This window comes from Juglans microcarpa x Juglans regia, chromosome 6S, assembly GCF_004785595.1.
Source record: "Juglans microcarpa x Juglans regia isolate MS1-56 chromosome 6S, Jm3101_v1.0, whole genome shotgun sequence".
Classification (NCBI taxonomy): domain Eukaryota; kingdom Viridiplantae; phylum Streptophyta; class Magnoliopsida; order Fagales; family Juglandaceae; genus Juglans; species Juglans microcarpa x Juglans regia.
Window position 1 is genome coordinate 9,585,529 of NC_054605.1, and position 19,702 is coordinate 9,605,230.

The window sequence follows — 19,702 nt, forward strand, 5'->3', positions numbered from 1 at the left end:
CTTGGAGGTTGGTGAATTATTTTTACACTGGATGCAAGCAGTTTGTTCAGACTATGTGCAATAGAGAATTCTTTAGTAAGGAACATGATGAAGCATTGCCATTTTTTGACTATCTTGCTGAGAGCGCACAACAATGGAACACTCGAACTAATCGGGGTTTCATTGACAGCACAACCACTGAGGGTTATTGCTAATGGGAGCAGATATGAGTTTAAGAAGGACACTGACATTCAAGCCTGAATAACTGCATTGACTAGAAGATTAGAGGTCATGGAGATGAAAAAAGTGAAGGTTGTGAAAGCAGTAGATGCATGCTTTTTATATGTTGATTCAAACCACAAGACCCAGGACTGCCCAATTATGTCAGTATTTCAGGAGAATGGGTCTGAACAGATGCAATCAGTGAACTGGGTAAACAGAGCACAAAATCACCCTTTCTCCAATATATATAATCCGGAGTGGAGGAATCACCAAATTTTCTCATGGAGGAATGATCAGCCTGGCTGGTCTCCACCACCTTCTCAGCAGCCATTTCATCAGGCTGCTCCTTAGCACTAGTATCAACCATATCAGAGTTCTCAAAGCTATCCTTTTGTAGCACCTCCAAGATTTCAGCCTCATGTAGTTGCATAGAGTTCTCAACCTCAATCATCTGCGAAGAAGTCTCTAGATGACAGTATGGCACAGATGGTCAATACACTTCAGCAATTCATGCAAATTCAAGCCACCACAAATAATCAGAACACTCAGGCCATAAATGACTTGCAGGGCACCATCAATAAGATGAGCACGACATTGAACACTCTGGAGAGGGAAATTTCCAACATAGCCTCAGTCTAATCTTCAAGTATATCGACAACAACCACAACACGTACATAATATCTCAGGGGATGTTATTGAGACAGCGAATGTCGTTCTTACTTTAAAAAGTGGAAAGAAAGTTCTCCAATTAGAGATGACCATTAACAGACAGGTAGTTGCTCCTACACCTAAAGATGCAACAGAGACTGATGAACCTGAAAAAGAACCAGATGTAGTGAAACCAGAGTCGAAGAATCTTGTGAGTGCAGATACTGAAACTAGTAGGGGGTACCAACTTATGGTTCCCTACCCTCAGAGATTGGAAACTGACCAAAGAACAAATATTACACTAAGATTCAGGAGATCTTCAAGCAAGTAAAGATTAATATTCCACTCTTGGATGCCATACAACAAGTTCCTTCATGTTCAAAATTTCTAAAGGACTTGTGCACAGTGAAGATGAAGTTGAATGTAAAGAAGAAAGATTTACTAACAGAGCAAGTCAGTGTATTGATATTGAGTAAGACTCCTCAGAAATTTAGAGATCTCGGCTCTCCCAACATTTCCATTATGATCGGTGAGTCACGTATTGGGAGAGTTTTACTTGATTTGGGGAGTAGTGTGAACTTGCTACCGTTCTCAGTGTATGAGCAATTAGGATCGGATGAGCTGAAAAAGACCTCTGTCATGCTACAGTTGGCTGACAGATCAGTTAAGGTACCGAGGGGTATTGTAGAGGATGTGCTAGTCCAGGTGGACAAATTTTATTACCTAGTGAATTTTGTAGTTCTTGATATGGAGCAGCCAGCCTCCACTATTTACCAAACCCCTGTCATGCTTGGAAGACTATTTCTAGCTATATCAAATGCTTTGATTAATTGCAGAAGTGGAATTTTGAAGCTTACTTTTGGGAACATGGCACTTGAGTTGAACGTTTTCAATGCTTGCAAAATGCCAATACATTTTGATGACACAAGTGATTTGAATGCTGTAGAGAGTTTGACGCCAACGGAATTTATTTGCTCAACTTTTCCTTTCTCTGATGATGATTCTATTTTTCAAACATATGAATTTTTACATGATGAAAAAACAGATCATGTTGATGAAAATGTCCTTAAATTTTTAGACTGTTTTGCATATTCTTCTTTACCAATTGAAGTACAATTTGCAGGCATAAGATGGCAACCACAATTTGAAACTCTACCACCACCAGACATACTTAAATCTTCAGAGGAAAAAGTTCCCCAGTTGGAACTGAAACTACTTCCTTAAGATTTAAAGTATGTTTTTCTTGATCCTGAAGAAATCACTTTTCCTGTGGTGATTTCTTCAAAGTTAAATAAGAAGGATGAAGCCTAGTTGATTGAAATCTTAAGAAAGTATCGAGGTGCAATTGGTTGGATAATAGCCGACATTAAAGGTATTGATGCTGCTGTTTGTATCCACAGAATCCATCTTGAAGATGATGCTAGACCAGTTTGTGATGCTCAACATAAGCTTAATCCTACCATGAAGGAAGTTGTCAAAGCAGAAGTGCTCAAGCTGCTCCCAGTAGGTATCATTTATCCCATCTCAGACAGTAAGTGGGTAAGCCCAACTCAAGTGGTACCGAAAAGATCTGGTTTAACTGTTGTTCAAAATGATAAAAATGAGTTGATTCCAACTAGAATGGTTACTGGCTGGAGAATGTACATTGATTATAGAAAACTTAATTCGGTCAGTAGGAATGATCATTTTCTTTTACCATTCTTGGATCAAATTTTAGAAAGAGTGGCTGATAATACACTTTATTGCTTCTTGGATGGATACTCTGGTTATTATCAAATTGTTGTAGCGCCTGAGGACCAGGAGAAAACCATTTTCACTTGTCATTTTGGCACTTTTGTTTTTACCAGAATGCCTTTTGGTTTATGTAATGCCCCAGCCACCTTTCAGATATGCAAGATCAGTATTTTTTCTGACATGATTGATGATATTTGTGAAATATTCATGGATGACTTCTCTATTTTTAGAAAATCTTTTGATAGTTGTTTGCATAATTTGGCACGCATTCTCCAGAGATGTGAGGAAAAAATCTTTTACTTAATTGAGAGAAATGCCAATTTATAGTTACTCAGAGCATTGTCTTGGGTCATATTGTTTCTTCCGAAGGTATAAAGGTCGACTATGCAAAAATTAAATTAATATCTAAACTTCCTATCCCTAGGACGGTTAAGGATATTCGTTCTTTTCTTGGTCATGCTGGCTTTTATAGGCGATTTATTCAAGAGTTCAGTTTTATTGCAAAACCATTGTGCATTCTTTTACAAAATGATATTGAATTTGTTTAGACTGATGAGTGCCAAAAAGTTTTTGATGCCCTTAAAGAATCGCTTAGCACCGCCCATATTATGCAACCCTCGCAGTGGGACATTCCCTTTGAAATTATGACTGATGCAAGTGATTATGCGTTGGGTGTTGTTTTGGGGTAGCGTGTGGATAATAGGCCTTTTGTGATTTATTATGCCAGTAGAACCTTGAATGATGCCCAGAAAAATTACACCACTATTGAAAAAGAATTGCTTGCAGTGGTTTTTGCACTTGATAAATTTTGGGCTTACATTCTTGGTTCCCCTGTTACTATTTTCACTGACCACTCTGCTCTTAAGTATTTGTTGGCTAAGAAAGATGCAAAACTATGCTTGATTCGCTGGATTTTACTATTTCAAGAGTTTAACATCACCATTAAGGACAAGAAAAGAGTCAAAAATGTGATAGCTGACCATCTCTCCAGATTCCCACCATCCTCCCTTTCAAATGTCATCCTCCCTCTTAATGATAGTTTCCTGGATGAGCAACTCTTTGTGATTCATAGAGCTCCCTGGTATGCTGACATAGTCAACTATCTGGTGACTGAGCAAATGCCTTCTGAATGGTCCACCTAAGATAAGCGCCGATTTCTCTCAGAGGTATGACACTTTTACTTTGATGATCCATACATTTTCAAATATTGTTCGGACCAATTGATTCGAAGATGCATTCCTGATGATGAGTTTTCCTCTGTGTTGAGATTTTGTCATTTGGGTGCATGTGGTGGTCATTTTTAGCAAACAAAACAATCGCTAAAATTTTGCATAGTAGTTTTTACTGGCCTTCCATGTTTAAAGATGCTTATAATTTTTGTAAGGCTTGTGAGTTTTGTCAAAAATTGAGATCCATTAGCAAAATATACATGATGCCTCTTTCCCCTATTCTTACTTTAGAAATTTTTGACTGTTGGGAAATAGACCTCATGAGACATTTTCCAGTTTTCTTTAGAAACACATATATTTTATTGGTTGTAGATTATGTTTCAAAATGGGTGGAGGCCGTCGCTTGCAAAAGAGACATGGTTGTGGATTATGTTTCTAAAGTTTTTGCAATCTCTATTTGCTTGTTTTGGCATGCCCAAAGTTATCATTAGTGATGTGGTTCTCATTTTTGCAACAAACCATTTTCTACACTCATGAAGAAATATGGTATTACACACCGAGTTTCTACCCCTATCACCCTCAAACAAATGGGCAAGCAGAATTGGCAAATAAAAATATCAAAATCATTTTGGAGAAAATTATCAATCGTAATAGGGAAAATTGATCAGTTAAGCTTCTTGATGCTTTGTGGGCTTATATGACAACTTTTAAAACTAATCTAGGGATGTCCACTTATCGATTAGTTTTTTGTAAAGCTTGTCATTTACTTGTTGATATTCAGCATCGAGCTCTTTGGGCTATAAAACATGTTAACATGTCACTTGATGAAACTTCAGGGTTGAGAAAATTATAGATCAATGAATTGGATGAATCTCGTCGAAATGCCTATGACAACGCTCAGCTGGCAAAGGAACACATGAAAATTCTATATGATCAAAAAATTCATCCCCAATCATTTCACACTTGGCTAGGAAGTTTTTCTTTACAACTCTCACTTACATAATTTTCCTGGTAAATTAAAATCCCGATGGAGTGAGCCGTACATTGTAAAGAAGGTTCATCCTCACGGGACAGTAGGTATTGTCAATCCGAAGAAAGGCAATAGCTTCACTGTCAATGGACAACATCTAAAGTCGTTTATGACTGCCTTTGATTCAAACTAATAGATCTTGCTTGTGCAAGATTTCAGGGAAGTGTTTTGATCTTTTTCCCCTTTACAACTTTGTTTAATTGCATTTTATTTTTTATATTTATTCGTTGTTTTGCTTTGATTGTATATCACATGTTTGGTTGTCTGTATTGCTTACTTATTCTGGTGCACTTTTTTTTCTTTCGTTCGATTTATTGAGGACCATGTCTCTCACTAGTTAGGGGTAACGTGTGTGTAAAGATTTTTTTAAAAGAAATTGCATTAATGTGATGTGCATTCATACACATATGATTGACACACTCTCCATTTCTAGTATTTTGTGAAATCTAAGCATCTTTGTGAAGTAGTTGAACATAATCATTTTGTGAAGATTTATTTTTAAGCTTAAGCACAGAGCATGATTTTTTATGCATCACATTTTGTTGATGTGTAGCTTGAAACATCAGGATGCTATACTCATTGAGATGAGACTTGGTGAGATTTTTGTAGAACGAATGATAAGTTTTGAAGGACATTTTGCACATACTTACATTTGTAGTGTTCCTCAAATTATTGTTTATTGATTTAACACAGGAGAAGTAAACTGCAGGATTATTGAGCTTTTTTCCAAAAAAAAAAAAAAAAAAAAAAGAAAAAAAGAAAAGAAAGACGAAAGTGATTTATGGAACTTTCTTAAATTAAGGGCTAGAAACAGTTACCCAAGACTTTGGGGGTTGAGTGTTCTAAAAACAGAGCTGGCGTGAAACCTGCTAGTCTCTTTAGCTTTGAGGTAGTTAGAATTAGAAATGATTAATCTTAAGGTTGAAAAATTCTATGACAAATCATGGCTAGTAATAAAGAATACACAACCAGTTTAGCATTACACACACATTTGAGTTCTGAGACATTTGTGTCAGTTCTATGTGAAATATTGTTGAAATAGTCTTGGTGGGTATAGTTCCTAGGGGTTGAGTAGTAACGTGTCACTTTTGTGAAAATTCATAATTGTGTTTGATTGCTTCTGTTTGGATTTTGATCTTTATGCAATATTCATCTCAATTAATTTTCACTATTTTGCTCAAGGATTAGCAAAACGCTAGTTGGGGGGTGTGATTAAGTTGTATTATTGCATATTTTTTTACTTCTAGAACCTATATATTTAAATGCTTTCATTACATTATTATTGATTTTAGATGGAAAAATGGTTAAAATGCATAAATCCGAGTTGTGATTAAATGGGTTAATAGCATGGTTTATGCTTAATTTTATAACTTGTGATTTAATTGGATAATGTTCCTTCACATGAACAACATATTTTTGATATTGTATTCTTCCTTTTTATTTTATTTTATTTTATTTCTTTTCTAATTTCTATTTTTTTTATAGGCGAAGAAATGAAACTCATGAAAAAAGAAAAAAAAATCACGTTTGCATGTGGGCCCATTTTCTTTTCATTTGGGTTTTGACCCAACACACATTTGTGATTTGGGACAACGCGAATGAGAGAGGATTTTATTTCTTCTTTTTCATTTTTGAACGGCTGGGAAGAAACGAACGAAAACAAAAGGAGAGCGTCCCGGCTTGAAGAATCTCAAGGGGTCCAAACTACAGTTTCTCCAGCCTCCTCAACTGCTTTCCATCTTCATCTCCATCCATTTGGTTTACTCTTTTCTTTTCCTAATCTCTATTTAATTTTAGTCTGAATTTTATAGTGTATTTTTGAGATTTTTAATTTAGAATCATTTGATTTTGGATAATTTATTTTCAGTATGTTTAAGTTTGATGTAGTTATCTTTCTTGCTCTTTTAACTTTTCGTTTAACAGTGATTACAATTGCTATGGATTGATTTTGAGAATTTGTAATTTGAATACAATGATAAACCCTAGAATCTTGATTTTGGAACTTTTCAATTTTTAGTTCGTATTTTTTCAATTACTTTCTAATCTAGTTTAATTCTTAGCTTAGTTTTATTAATCTAATAGTTCTATTGCATATTAGATTAATTAAATCTTAATTAGAACTTAAATAATTTCAGTTTTATTAATTAATTTTCTAATTAACTGAGATTGTTTAGCTTAGTTGGTTCCTTGATGTTAATTTCAATTTGTTAGTCTTTTAAATTTCATTTTGACATTCAAAAAAATCTAGAAATATGAATCTAGTTCATGACTAGTGCCTTTTTTATTCTCGTTACACTCTTCCATTCATTGCACATACCATCACTTTTATTTTCTTTTTGTGAATATTTTCACCATTTTAAACAAGATTGATTTTAAGTAACTCTTTCTGAGGAGACGATTTAGGAATTTATTTTTAATTATTACGCAACACCCTCCTGCACTTGGGATAGCCTTTGTGCTACTCATGTTTCAATGAGTCATATTTTCATCTGATAAATAATTTAATTATGTACTCACAAGTACGCAAAATTATTGTACAAGCAAAACTAAAAAGATTATAAATAAACAGTTGAGGAACAGTAAAAACCTGAAACTAGGGGTGCTACCCTCCCGCTACGAGGCGGGGACACCCCTTCCCCGCACCCTGCCCCGCATGGGGCGGGGGGTGTGGTTTTCACCCCCGCCCCCGGGATGCTGGGGCGGGGTGCGGGGTGGATTCCCAATCCGCCCCACCTCTTTTCACTTAAAAAAAATACTATATTTATTTGATTTAAAAATTATTTATAAGTGCAAAAGTAATTAAAAATACATTTTTAGATCTAAATTATAAATTTAAATTTTGTAAATATGACTATAATTTAAAATTTATGTAATTTTTAAATTTGTTAGTGCATATTTTGTGTAAATTGTAATATATTAGTTTTTAAACTATGTAGTTTTTAAATTTGCCAATGCATGTTTTTTGTGAACAAGTATAACAAATTGTAATATATATTTATATATACACAATTTGTAAAATATAAATATATATTTATGTTTATATATATGAATATAATATATATATATATATATAAATGGCGGCAGGGGGCGGGGGAAATGCGGGGCGAGGTTGGGCCCTCCCCGCCACCCGCTCCCGCTAAGGGCCCTAGATGCTGGACGGGGAGCCCCACCCCCGCATGGACAGAGCGGGGTTGCCTGTCCAGCCATGCGGGGGCGGAGTGAAAGCGGGGCGGGACAGCACAGCCCACCCCTACCTGAAACAAATTTGCCCATAGCAATATTCATTTTCAAAATTGGAAAAAGTCTCACTTATCAGAGACCCTTTTCTTATCTTTTACAATTGACAAATGATCCTTTCAACAAGAATGTCAAGAAAGGAACTCCAACCGCAGAATTTTGTGTCCCCCAACCTTTTAATTTTAAGTAGTGAAAACAAAGACCCCCCCCACCCATTTTAATTTTATACTATTACTTCCAATAAAAGCCTTCAAAAATGTATGATCCACATCACAGCACTAATAATACCACAAGACCTACCATGATGCATTATTGAGTTTCAACTCAATCCACTTTCATAAAATATTAATGTATTTGTGTCCCATCACCCAAAAGGGGAAGAAAATGCCTCTCCACCAGTCATAAAAAAATAAAAATAAATAAATAAATAAATAAATAAATTAAAAAAAAAAAAAGAGACCAGAATAGCCATAAAAACCACTAGAAACTTGAGGGTAGACCCAAACACCTGCCAATGAAGCCCTTGTTATTCTCAGTTATATCAACTACAGCAGAAAACATCCAAAAGAACAAGAATCTAAGATAATCGCATAAACCAACAAGCAGAAAAGGACTGAGTTCTTTTTTGGGTCTATACAAAACAAACTAGGATCAATCTCAGTCATCTAATTACCTTGTCTTCTCTAACCATTTAGAGATAAATTTATCTAACCCATCTGCTCTAATTATGAACCATTTTCCATATTTCATCAGGCTACAGTGATTATGCTATCACCATTGTTGAAGCTTGACATTGCCTGAAAAGCTGAGTGCCTTGATGGCGACTCCCTTTGCCCAGATGGCAAAGATGACTTTAGCGTCCGCAGTGGGGGATTGGTAGCCGACTTCATATTTCTCAAGCTAAGGTCAGAGAGAGCTAGAGCATGAGGAGCCATGTGAACAGGGATCGGACGGACGAGCGTCACGCAGCTGCATTTCCCCGTCCTAGATATAGGTTTTCCAATGGACTGATAATGGGGACCGGAACTACTGCCGGATCAACAGTCACTGGAAAAGCAGGAATCACTGGAAACACAATAAAATTGCAAGTATCGACCGGTGGCGGAGGTGGCAATGGGTGTGGCTGTGAGGCAGTATCTTGGTGATGCCCCAGTAGTTCTTCCATTGGAGTTGCCGTGACCTGATACACGCAATTGGGAAAACGGTCATGAAAAGCTTGGTCTTAAATTTTTTTGGGTTGGTCGTTGAGAAAATGTAGGAAAATGCTAAGAAATTAAGACACCTTCTTTTCCCAGGGGAAAACACAAGAAAATTCAAGAATGTCCCTGTTGACGACTACTTTCCCTTGAATGAATCGGATCAACATCCACAAGTTCTAAGAAACCAAGAGGACCAAAAACATTGAGGCCTAGCTTAGATTCAAGAATCACTCCAACTCATCTCATTATTACAATTTTTTTAAATTTTTACATAAAATATAATAAACAATTCAAATTTTTTTAATCTCAAAACAATAATAAATATTTTATTCAACTTTCAACTTTCATCTAAAACCATCTCATCTTATCTTACCCTCCAAACCTCAGCCAGTTCAGTTTTTGGAAAGTTACAATTCTATTCAGTTCGGTTTTCCTCTCAACTACAAAAATGTAGCAAAACAGAAAACCGAAGAAAAAATCATAAGACAAAAACAAATAAAAAAAATTACATAGGCAATTGTCAAAGAAATAGAAAAATAAAGTTTTAGCATCCCATTTGATTTTTTTTCTGTTGTAAAAATAGAATGCTGAAAACTATTTGCCCCAAATCAGGTCAACTTCTCCACGTCTACAAGAAATCGTTACGAGAAGAAATTAAAAAGTTATTCAAAATAGAAAATTATTGTCTCAGGAACCAAACACACGGACAGAGAAAGAATATGAGAAAAGTGGAATTAAAACTTTACCGAATCGGTGGTGATATCGAAGAGGCTGGTTCGGCGGCGACGGCGGTTGAGGTTGCTGCGGCGGAGAAAGTATTTCTGAGCGTGGCTGGCGACCTGCGTCGGCGTGCGGGTCTTGACGAAGTTTCTTGATATACCTCTCCAATCTCCTTTCCCTACTTTCTGCAAACCCAGCAGGAATAGCTTGTGCTCTTCCTCCGTCCACGGAACCCCTGCATAACATATATATATATATATATATATATATATATATATATATATATATATATATATATTATAATCCATTATCCCCAAAAATCAATCAAATAACACTCCAACCCCCCCCCCCCCCCCCCCCCCCCCCCCCCCCCCCCCCCCCCCCCCCCCCCCCCCCCCCCCCCAAAAAAAAAAAAAAGGACCCAAGATACTGAAAAAAACAAAATGTTTTCTACAAACAAATCAAATACTGCATGATTTGGGGTAAAAGTAAAACAATCATACAAATGAATGAATGAAGTAGGATTTATCAATTAAAAATAGTTTGATGATCTGTTTGAACTAGAAAATTAGCATTAGCTTCCAATTCGAGCAAATTAAAATACAGAAAAACAGAGAAATCAATTATTTTGGCAATGAAAGAAAAAAGAGAGAGATTAAGAAGCGTGTGTATGTGTGTGACCGTTGATCTGAATCAGACCTCGCTTGCGCTCGCGGTCACGGCTGGCGCGAGAACTGGGAACGGCGTCGTCTGCGGAGGCATAACCGCCGGCAGCTGCAGCAGTTGCTGCTGCGGCCACATCTTCTTTGCTATTGTTATTGAGGTTGACACCGTTGTTAACCACGGAACCCAATTCCTGCGGATGCAGCTCGTACTGAGACAGATTGCTCATACTCACGCTCTTCCTCATGGCGTCCACCACCACCCTCACCCCGAACAGCATGATCTCTCCCGCACCACCCGAGTCACCACCACACGTGCCAGACATCTCCGACGACTAACCCTTTTCACTTCTTCTTCCTTCTTTATTCTTGCTTCTCTGGTTTGAGTCTTGCCCGGGCCGTACAATCGGAAAAACAAATGGCACAGAGAGACAGAGAGAGAGAGAGAGAGAGAGGCAAAGCGAATACAAACGGATGGACGAGTCTCTTCGCTGCCAGCTTAGAGAGAGAGACAGAGAGAGTACATAACAGACGTGTGGCGGATTAGTGCGGATTTTATGGCAGTGGCTCTGTTTTTGTTCCCGTTGAACAATGCTAGAATTATTAAAAAATTAGTTTTTTTATTTGAATTTTATATTAATTATTTTTCAAAATAAATAGACAGCGCTATTATAAATATCATTTATCTAAGATATAATTTTTTCTAATTTATGTGTTTAATATGAATAAAACTATTAACAGTATCCTTATTTTATAAAACATATTTTATTTATGTTCATCTGCCAATTCCAGTGCTCTCCTTTTATAAATTGAGAGATTATTGCAAGTCTTTGAATTGTTTGAGATTTTATATTTGACCTCTACTGTCTAAATTAGAAAAAAAAAAAAAAGCAAATACATAAAGTGGAGTTTTACGATGTTTATTATTTTCTTATAAACTTTTTAAGCAACAATAAATGCTAGATAAGCACTTATGTATGTATTTATCTCTAATTATATATTGATGTGTTTTATAGATGAGAAATGATTTGTAAAGTTTTAAATAGATAGATTTTATGCAAGTTTTTGTAAAAAAGTAGACCTCACTTTAAAAAGTATAATTTTATTTTATTTTATTTTAGTGGGACTAATTTCTTACAAAGAGCCTATACGAAATTTGTCTATTTGAGATTTATACCTAGCAGGACTCTAAATCTAAGCTCTTCCTTTCCGCACAATCTGTCTTGACATGAACTTTGAAACATTTAAATGTGTTTGGATAGACAGTTTCGATAAAAACATCTCATCTAAAATTGTACCGTACAGTAGTTTTGGCTATAAAACATAATATTTCATCTCTTAAGTTTTGAAAACATCCACTTAAATGAACAGAAAATCAACAGTATAAAACAGTAAAAACTTACATGAAGTGCGTAAACAGTGTCAAAATTGACGTAAACAGTATGTGAACAGTGTTTGAACAATACATAAAAATGCACAGTGGGACCCTCCCCTTTATCAAATTCCAAAAAAGTTAAAATTATCTCATCTCATCTCAATATACAAAACACACACTTTCTTACAAACTATCTCATATCATCTTAACTCAAAAAGTTTTATTACTATTCAAAACATCACATTTTATCTTATCTAAAATGTCTATCCAAACACACCCTAGTGTAAATTGTATTTTTTCTATTTACTTTTACTTTTCAATATTTTTTAAATATCTTTAAACTTTTTTTAAAAAATTAAAAAGTACTATTATAATAATAATTACTTCTTTAATTATTAAATAAAAATAATTAAAAAATAAAATAAAATACATAAACAATCAAATTAAAAAAATAAACTGCCTAATATTATTTTCATTTTAAAAAGAAGTCGTAGATTCAAAACTTGAGGCTTCGTTTATAACATAAATTCATCTTAATTTATTTTAATTTATTATTATAATATTTTTAAATTTCAGCATAAAATATAATAAATAATTCAACTTTTTTAAATTTTAAAATAATAATAATATTAAAAAATAATATTTTAATAATATTTTATCAGTTGATCTCAATTTAATTCAATCCAATTCAATATCTAAACAGAATCCGAGAGAGTATTTTGGGAATAAACGCACAGATTTCACACGTAAAAAAAACGTGTGGATATGTAAATGCTACGGAATTTACGCGACCTCGTGGGGCCACAAATTTGTACGTTAACCACATGCTTGGGAGAACCTTTTTAGTACGGAGCAATTATTTTTCTTAGAAGTGCGGCGGTAATAAAATATTTAATAAAATTAAATCTGTAAATTAATATGTCTCTATCTAATTAATTGGATTAATGGTATTTAGTTTATAAAATTTTTCTTTATCATTAAAGCATTTCTTTTTTTTAATAATTTTGGATACAATTATAAATTGTATAATGCATACTCTTTTAAAAAAATAATGAAATTTATTATTAAAAAATTAAATTTTCAAGTGAATTCCATATTCGAGAATAATGCCATCTACGTTATTAGTAAGGGTAGCAATATGTGACACGACCCGTTAATTCAACATGAACATAATTTCTTAACAGATTGATAACGAATCAACTCGTTTTGACCTATAATAATCCGTTATGATTTGTTAACAAAGTTAAAGTTACAATTATATCCTTATACTTAAAAGTAAAATTATTAAGATTTTAATTTCAATATTTTTATTATTTGGATTGTAATTTTAGTTAATAAATTTAAAGTTACAATTATACCCTTATACTTAAAAGTAAAATTGTTGGGATTTTAATTTCGATATTTTTATTATTTGGATTGTAATTTTATAATTGTAGTTAGTTTTATATTTTTTTTATATATATATTGTGATTTTAACATTAAATAAAATTATGCTAAACTTAATCAGGTCAAACAGGTTAATTTTGGATTTGTTTAACCCATTTATATAAACAGGTTGAAACGGGTTTGGTCGTGTCATGTTAATCTATTTCGTAGTATTTACTAACGGATTGACACGACACGACCCGTTATGTTAATGGATCGTGTTAGGGTTTAAGATTTTGACACGATAAACTAATGGATTGTGTTCGAGTTGACACATATAGTATAATATACATGACTTGATACGACACAAACATAACTTGTGTTACAATTTGACACCTCTAATTATTAGGTGACTAGATTTGATTTATAAAAATTTAAATCTATATTTTTTTCTTATAAATTAAATTATATCACTCAGTATAATTTAATTTGAAAGTGGTAAATCTACAACTCCTTCATAATTTTTTTAATTATTATTTTATATAAAATAACAGATAATTTCATAAACTAAAATTCATTTTTAATGAGGTGGAATGATTATAGGTAGGTAATATATCATTACATTTTTTTATAAAGCCCAATAAAAAATGAAAAATAGTTATCTTGATAATAGTTTTACCTTTAAATCAGTGTAGAAGATTAAAAATAGGATAATTATATTTGAATGTCTTTATGCCACATATCATATATGTTATATAATTCTAAAAATATAAGAAAAAATTATCTTTAATTTCAAAAAGACAGAAAAGTTTCCATACCAATACAGTAGCTGATACATACATTCATTCCGATTTTTCTTTTTCATTTCGTCGTTTCGAACTATTTCGGCTATTCCGAGCAGCCCAATATTATTGCCTAATGTCCGCGATAATAGGCCAAGTAGAGGAAGGCAAAAAATTCATAGAAGATGACGTGGCATTATTCTATTGGAGAAATCTACCCACTTGTTTACTATTGGCTAGACATTGAGGCTGACTCACGCGGAATGCTGACTAGATCTGGTGTTATATTATTGGATAATTCAGTTGTGCCTTTTTCTTATTTTATTTTGAGAGTTGTAAGATAGTAAAAAACAGGAAGAATAAAAACAAAGAGCTAGGTTGATGGAGAGGAAACTTTTCCTCTGGTATATTATGCTCAATGTATTTACGTCTGTGGCAAAAGAATGGTATATGTACAGATAGGAATCATAACCAACTAATAGAATTGTCTTAGCTATCCTATTGCTAGCTGGTAAATTGTAATAAAAGTAAAAGAAAAATATAACAAAAATACAACAAATGCAGAAGAATAATTAACGACTTGTAGGTTCCTTTGCAATGCAACTATTAGCTTGACTTGTGTCCTCTAACACCCCCCTGAGAAGATGGAGAAAAGAAATTTACTATTCCCATCTTGAGCATGTGTGAGTGTAACAGATGAGAGGGTAAAGCCTTTGTGAATATGTCAGCTAGCTGAGTTTCATAGGACACATGAGCTGTAGTGACCCATCGGCTTGAATCTGATCTCTTACCAAGTGACAGTCAAGTTCAATGTGTTTCATTCTCTCATGAAACACTGGGTTGACAGCAATGTGGAGAGCCGTTTGGTTGTCACAAAAAAGGAGGACAGCTTGAGGATGATGGATGCCAAGATTAGTGAAGAGGTAACGAAGCCAAGTTAATTCAGAACATGTGGCTGCCGTAGATCTGTATTCAAATTCAGCTGAAGAGCGAGAGATGACCGTTTGTTTCTTGGATTTCCAAGAAACTAGAGAATCGCCTAAAAAGATACGATAATCCATTGTGGAACGACGAGTGTCGGGACAATATGCCCAATCTGAATCACAATATGCGTTAAGTTGTAATTGAGAAGAAGATGAGAGTAGAATGCCTTGATCAATGGTTGTTTTGATCTATATGAGGACTTTGTAAGCTGCTGCCAAATGAGAAGATGTCGACCTATCCATGAATTGACTTAAGAGTTGGACAGCAAAACAAAGATCTGGTCTTGTAATTTTCAAATACAGCAATCTCCCAATTAACCTTCGAAACAACCTTGGATTAGTTAGAGTGCCCTCATCCTTACATAGTTTAAAATTTTGATCCATGGGAAGCTTGAGGAGCTTGCAACCAAGCATGCCCGAATCAACCAAGATATCCAAAGCATACTTCATTTGACATATGTGTATGCCTTGAGAGGATCGAGCAATTTCCAAGCCTTAAAAATACCTTAAACAACCAAGGTCTTTAATTTTGAACTTGTGATTCAAAAAAAATCTGAGTGAATCAATGGAGTTTTGACAAGTACTAGCAACTACAATGTCATCCACATAAACCAATAAAACAGTGTAAGAGGTCTCATCATGTTTAGTGAACAAACTATAGTCAGCTTTGGATTGGATGAAACCAAACTCAATGAGAGAGGAAGAGAATTTGGAGTACCACTGCCTAGAGGCTTGTTTAAGTCCATAAAGACTTTTGTGCAACTTACAAACTTGGTTAGGTTTTTCTTTGTCATACCCAGGTGGTTTTTTTATATAAATTTCCTCGGTTAAGTCATCATTAAGGAAAACATTGTTTACATCAAATTGATGTAAAAACCATCCTTTAACTGCTGAAGCAGTAAGTAAGCACCTCACGGTGACAAGTTTTGCAACTGGTGAAAATGTTTCGATATAATCAATACCTTCAAGTTGGGTGTATCCCTTAGCTACTAAACGAACTTTTAATCTCTCCACAGTACCATCAGATTTAAATTTCACTTTGTAAACATACTTACAATCTATTGTTTCTTTCACTGCAGGTAGATCAGTGATTGTCCAAGTATGGTTTTGTTCCAAAGCTCCAATTTCAGCTTCGATAGCTTGGCACCAACTAGAGTCTTTTAAAGCTTGCTTATAAGATGTGGGTTCAGAGTGAATTGAAATGGAGGAAGTGAAAGCTTGAAAAGATGGAGTGAACTTTTGATAAGAGATGCAATTAGATAAAGGAAAAGACTTACCATGAGAAGCAGCAGGAACCTTGGAACCCGATTGGTGAGGTGAGTTAAGCAACACCAATTGGCATTGAAAATCTTGTAAGTATTTTGGTGCTATCCAAAGTCTAGTGGATCTTTGAAGGGGGCTAAGTGAAAGCTGGTCATGAGTTGTGTCAATGGAAAGGCCCGGGAAAAGAGATGATGAATTGTTGTTGAGTGGTAAAATAGGGTTGGTAGAGTCATCAAGAGAAGCACCAGCAGTGGATTGAGAGGTTGGGGGAGGAAGATTAGTGGAAAAACAACAAGGAGCAGGGAAGTGAAAATTGAAAATGGGAGTAGATTGAGGAAGTTGAGAAGAGACGAATGAAGGTGTTTGGAATGGGAAAATATGCTCATAGAAGACAACATCTCGTGATATGAAAATGGAGTGAGTTTGAAGATCTAAAGTTTATATCCCTTGGTTCCAAAACGATAACCAAGGAAAATACATTGGCGACCTCTAGGGTCAAAAGAATGGTATATGTACAGATAGGAATCATAACCAACTAACAGAATTGTCTTAGCTGTCATATTGCTAGCTGGTAAATTGTAATAAAAGTAAAAGAAAAATATAACAAAAATACAACAAATGCAGAAGAATAATTAACGACTTGTAGCTTCCTTTGTAATACAACTAGTAGCTTGACTTGTGTCCTCTAACAAGAGCACTTATTTTTACTGGATAAATCAGTTCCTTTTTTTTTTTTTTTTTTGTCCAATTCATAATAACCATTTTTTTCATAATTTATTCTTAACCAAAAATAATCTCAAAATTAAATGTTTGCCATGATGTCATGCATACTCATCATCCATACCTACTGATCTATGCTTACGTTATTTTGTGAACAATGCTACACTGCCACCCAACATATATGTGTGCCTCTTAATGCATTTGTACTTCCTTTTTAAATGTTTTTTTTAATATTTTTAAACATTAAAAAAATATAAAATTACTAATAATTACTTTTTTAATCATTAAAATAATATTAAAATACATGAACGCTCAAACCCAGAAAACAAAACCATGGTTACAACCTAATATTTTTCGTATTCTATACATAACATTAATGGTCGTATCAATTTCCCTCCATCCTTGCAATGCTGCAGTTTACCTTACCTAAAGGACTAGTAAGTATTCCACACATCTTTCGTCACAAGATTTGTCAATTAGGGGTGTCAATATGTTACACGACTCGTAAATCTAATACGAACACGACATGAAATTAGCGAGTTTGAGTTTGATATTAACAAGTTCAGGTCAAAATGAGTTGACCCATTAAGACACGATTTATAAACGGATTAACCTACTTAACACAAAATCAACCCATGTTGACCCGTTTAGAATTTATTTTAAAATTAAAATTTTATTATTGTTAAGTTGTAATTTGGTATTTCTCAGTATGCTTATTTTTTTTTATTGTTGAGATTGTAATTTTAAACCTATGCTCATATTTTTTTATTATATGGTTTATAATATTGATTTTATTATATATTAAAATTTGAAAAATATTGATATATACTTTTTAAGATATTGTGGTTATTAATAAATATAGATTTTAACTTTTATGTAAAATTATATTAATTAGGTCAGATGAGTTATGCGTTTTAGTTCAACCTATTTACATAAAACAAACGGGTTTAAGTAAGTCATGTTGTGTTAACATATTTCTAATCAATTATTAAATGGGTCTAAACGGGTGATACGACACGACCCAATCCATTATCTAAATAGGTTAGGTTATGGTTTGGAAGTTTAACATGTTTAGTTTAAGGGGTTGGGTTCAGGTTGACCTATGTAGTCGAATGTTTATGACTTGACATGATACGAACACGACCCGAAAGCACGATTTGCCACCCCTACTGCCAATATAATATGCACACGAAATAAATTAGTATTTATGATTTATTATGGTAGTAGTATTACTTGTAATTCTCTTTGATTAATTACTTCAAAACTTAAAACCCTAAAACTCAATCATTTCTTCTCGCATGCAATCCAAACTCATTCACGATATAAAAGTTCTATGAACTACACTCTCATCCTATTGAGATTAGATAATATTTTCCATCAATTTTAAATTTTTTTCTTTAAGAAAAAAGATAATTCAAGAGTGATATAAATACCTCATTTTTATAGAGTGGAATCAAAGTTAAATGAGAATATGATTTATAGTATTACTCTTCACGATATCATATATAAATGAGTTTAATACGCTTGCATGCACATAACCTAGTATTGAGCAATGCTACGTACAATCTCCATTTGGGGATTATAATGCAAGCCTAAGCAATTTTATCTTTAAATTTTTTTAAAATTATAAAAATATCCTTCATAAAATGATGTTTTTTCTTATTTAATAAAGAATCTACACATACAATCTCTAAGTAGGGACTGCAAATATAATTTTTCTATTCATAATATTGGGTGTGAGTGAATATGTTGTTGGTGTGAAAAGTTGAAGTCACGGGGAATTCATGTCACTGAGTTTTTTGAGACCCTTGTTTTGATTGTCAGTTGGTAGAATACGTGGTGGGTGTCGCGGGAAATTATATCAACGCATAATGTTTGATGGGTCGATACGAAATTGATACTTTTTTAGTCACAAGAAACATATATTCCATGGGTCAATTTAATTTTTTTCTCCAACAAAATTGATAAAGTTACTACCATCACAAAACTTTTATACAACTACTTGTAAAATAATAATTTTAAAAAAAATTCTTTTACTTTTATTTTTAACTTGATGCGTTTAAATTTAAAAAAAGTATTATTTTGTTACAGAGTTGTCTATCAATTTCGAATGAGTAATTCTACATATTAGGCGTTGTAGACATCCCACACTTCGTATAAAACAACCCATCATTTCATTCTCTCTCCTCGATCTCATCTCGCTCTCTCTCTCTCTCTCTCCTCAAACTCTCTCTCATCTCATCAACCCCTTACTCTCTCTTTTAAAATTCTTTTCAATATTTTCTTTTTTCCTCATCAGACTCCCTCTCTCTTTCATCATTTCACTCTCTCTCGTCATTTTCACCCATCATTTTACTCTCTCTCGTCTTATCGGACTCCTCTGTCTTAACAAGCTCTCTCTCCTCAAACTCTTTATCATCTCATCGGACCCTTCTCTCTTATTTTTGTCAAGTTCTCTCTCATAATATGAAGAAGAAATAGAGAGAAAAAAAAATCCCCGTAAGGTGTTGGTTGTAGGAAGAGAATAATAACTAATAAGAATATTTTATTTCAGATGGGTGTAACTTTCTCACTCACTTCTTTGATCTGTCAAATTACTTTCAATTATTTTTCT

At 33.9% G+C, this 19,702-nt stretch overlaps 1 protein-coding gene across 1 annotated transcript; it reads right to left on the reverse strand.

Annotated features, from left to right (window-relative positions):
• Nucleotides 1-8,484: 8,484 nt before the first annotated feature.
• On the reverse strand, nucleotides 8,485-11,170 carry LOC121237350 (transcription factor MYB1R1-like). The gene is given in 4 exon segments (XM_041134056.1): nucleotides 8,485-8,990; nucleotides 8,993-9,199; nucleotides 9,965-10,173; nucleotides 10,638-11,170. Coding segments are annotated over 4 exon segments (927 nt in total). The 5' UTR covers nucleotides 10,927-11,170; the 3' UTR covers nucleotides 8,485-8,768.
• Between the last annotated feature and the right edge of the window lie 8,532 nt (nucleotides 11,171-19,702).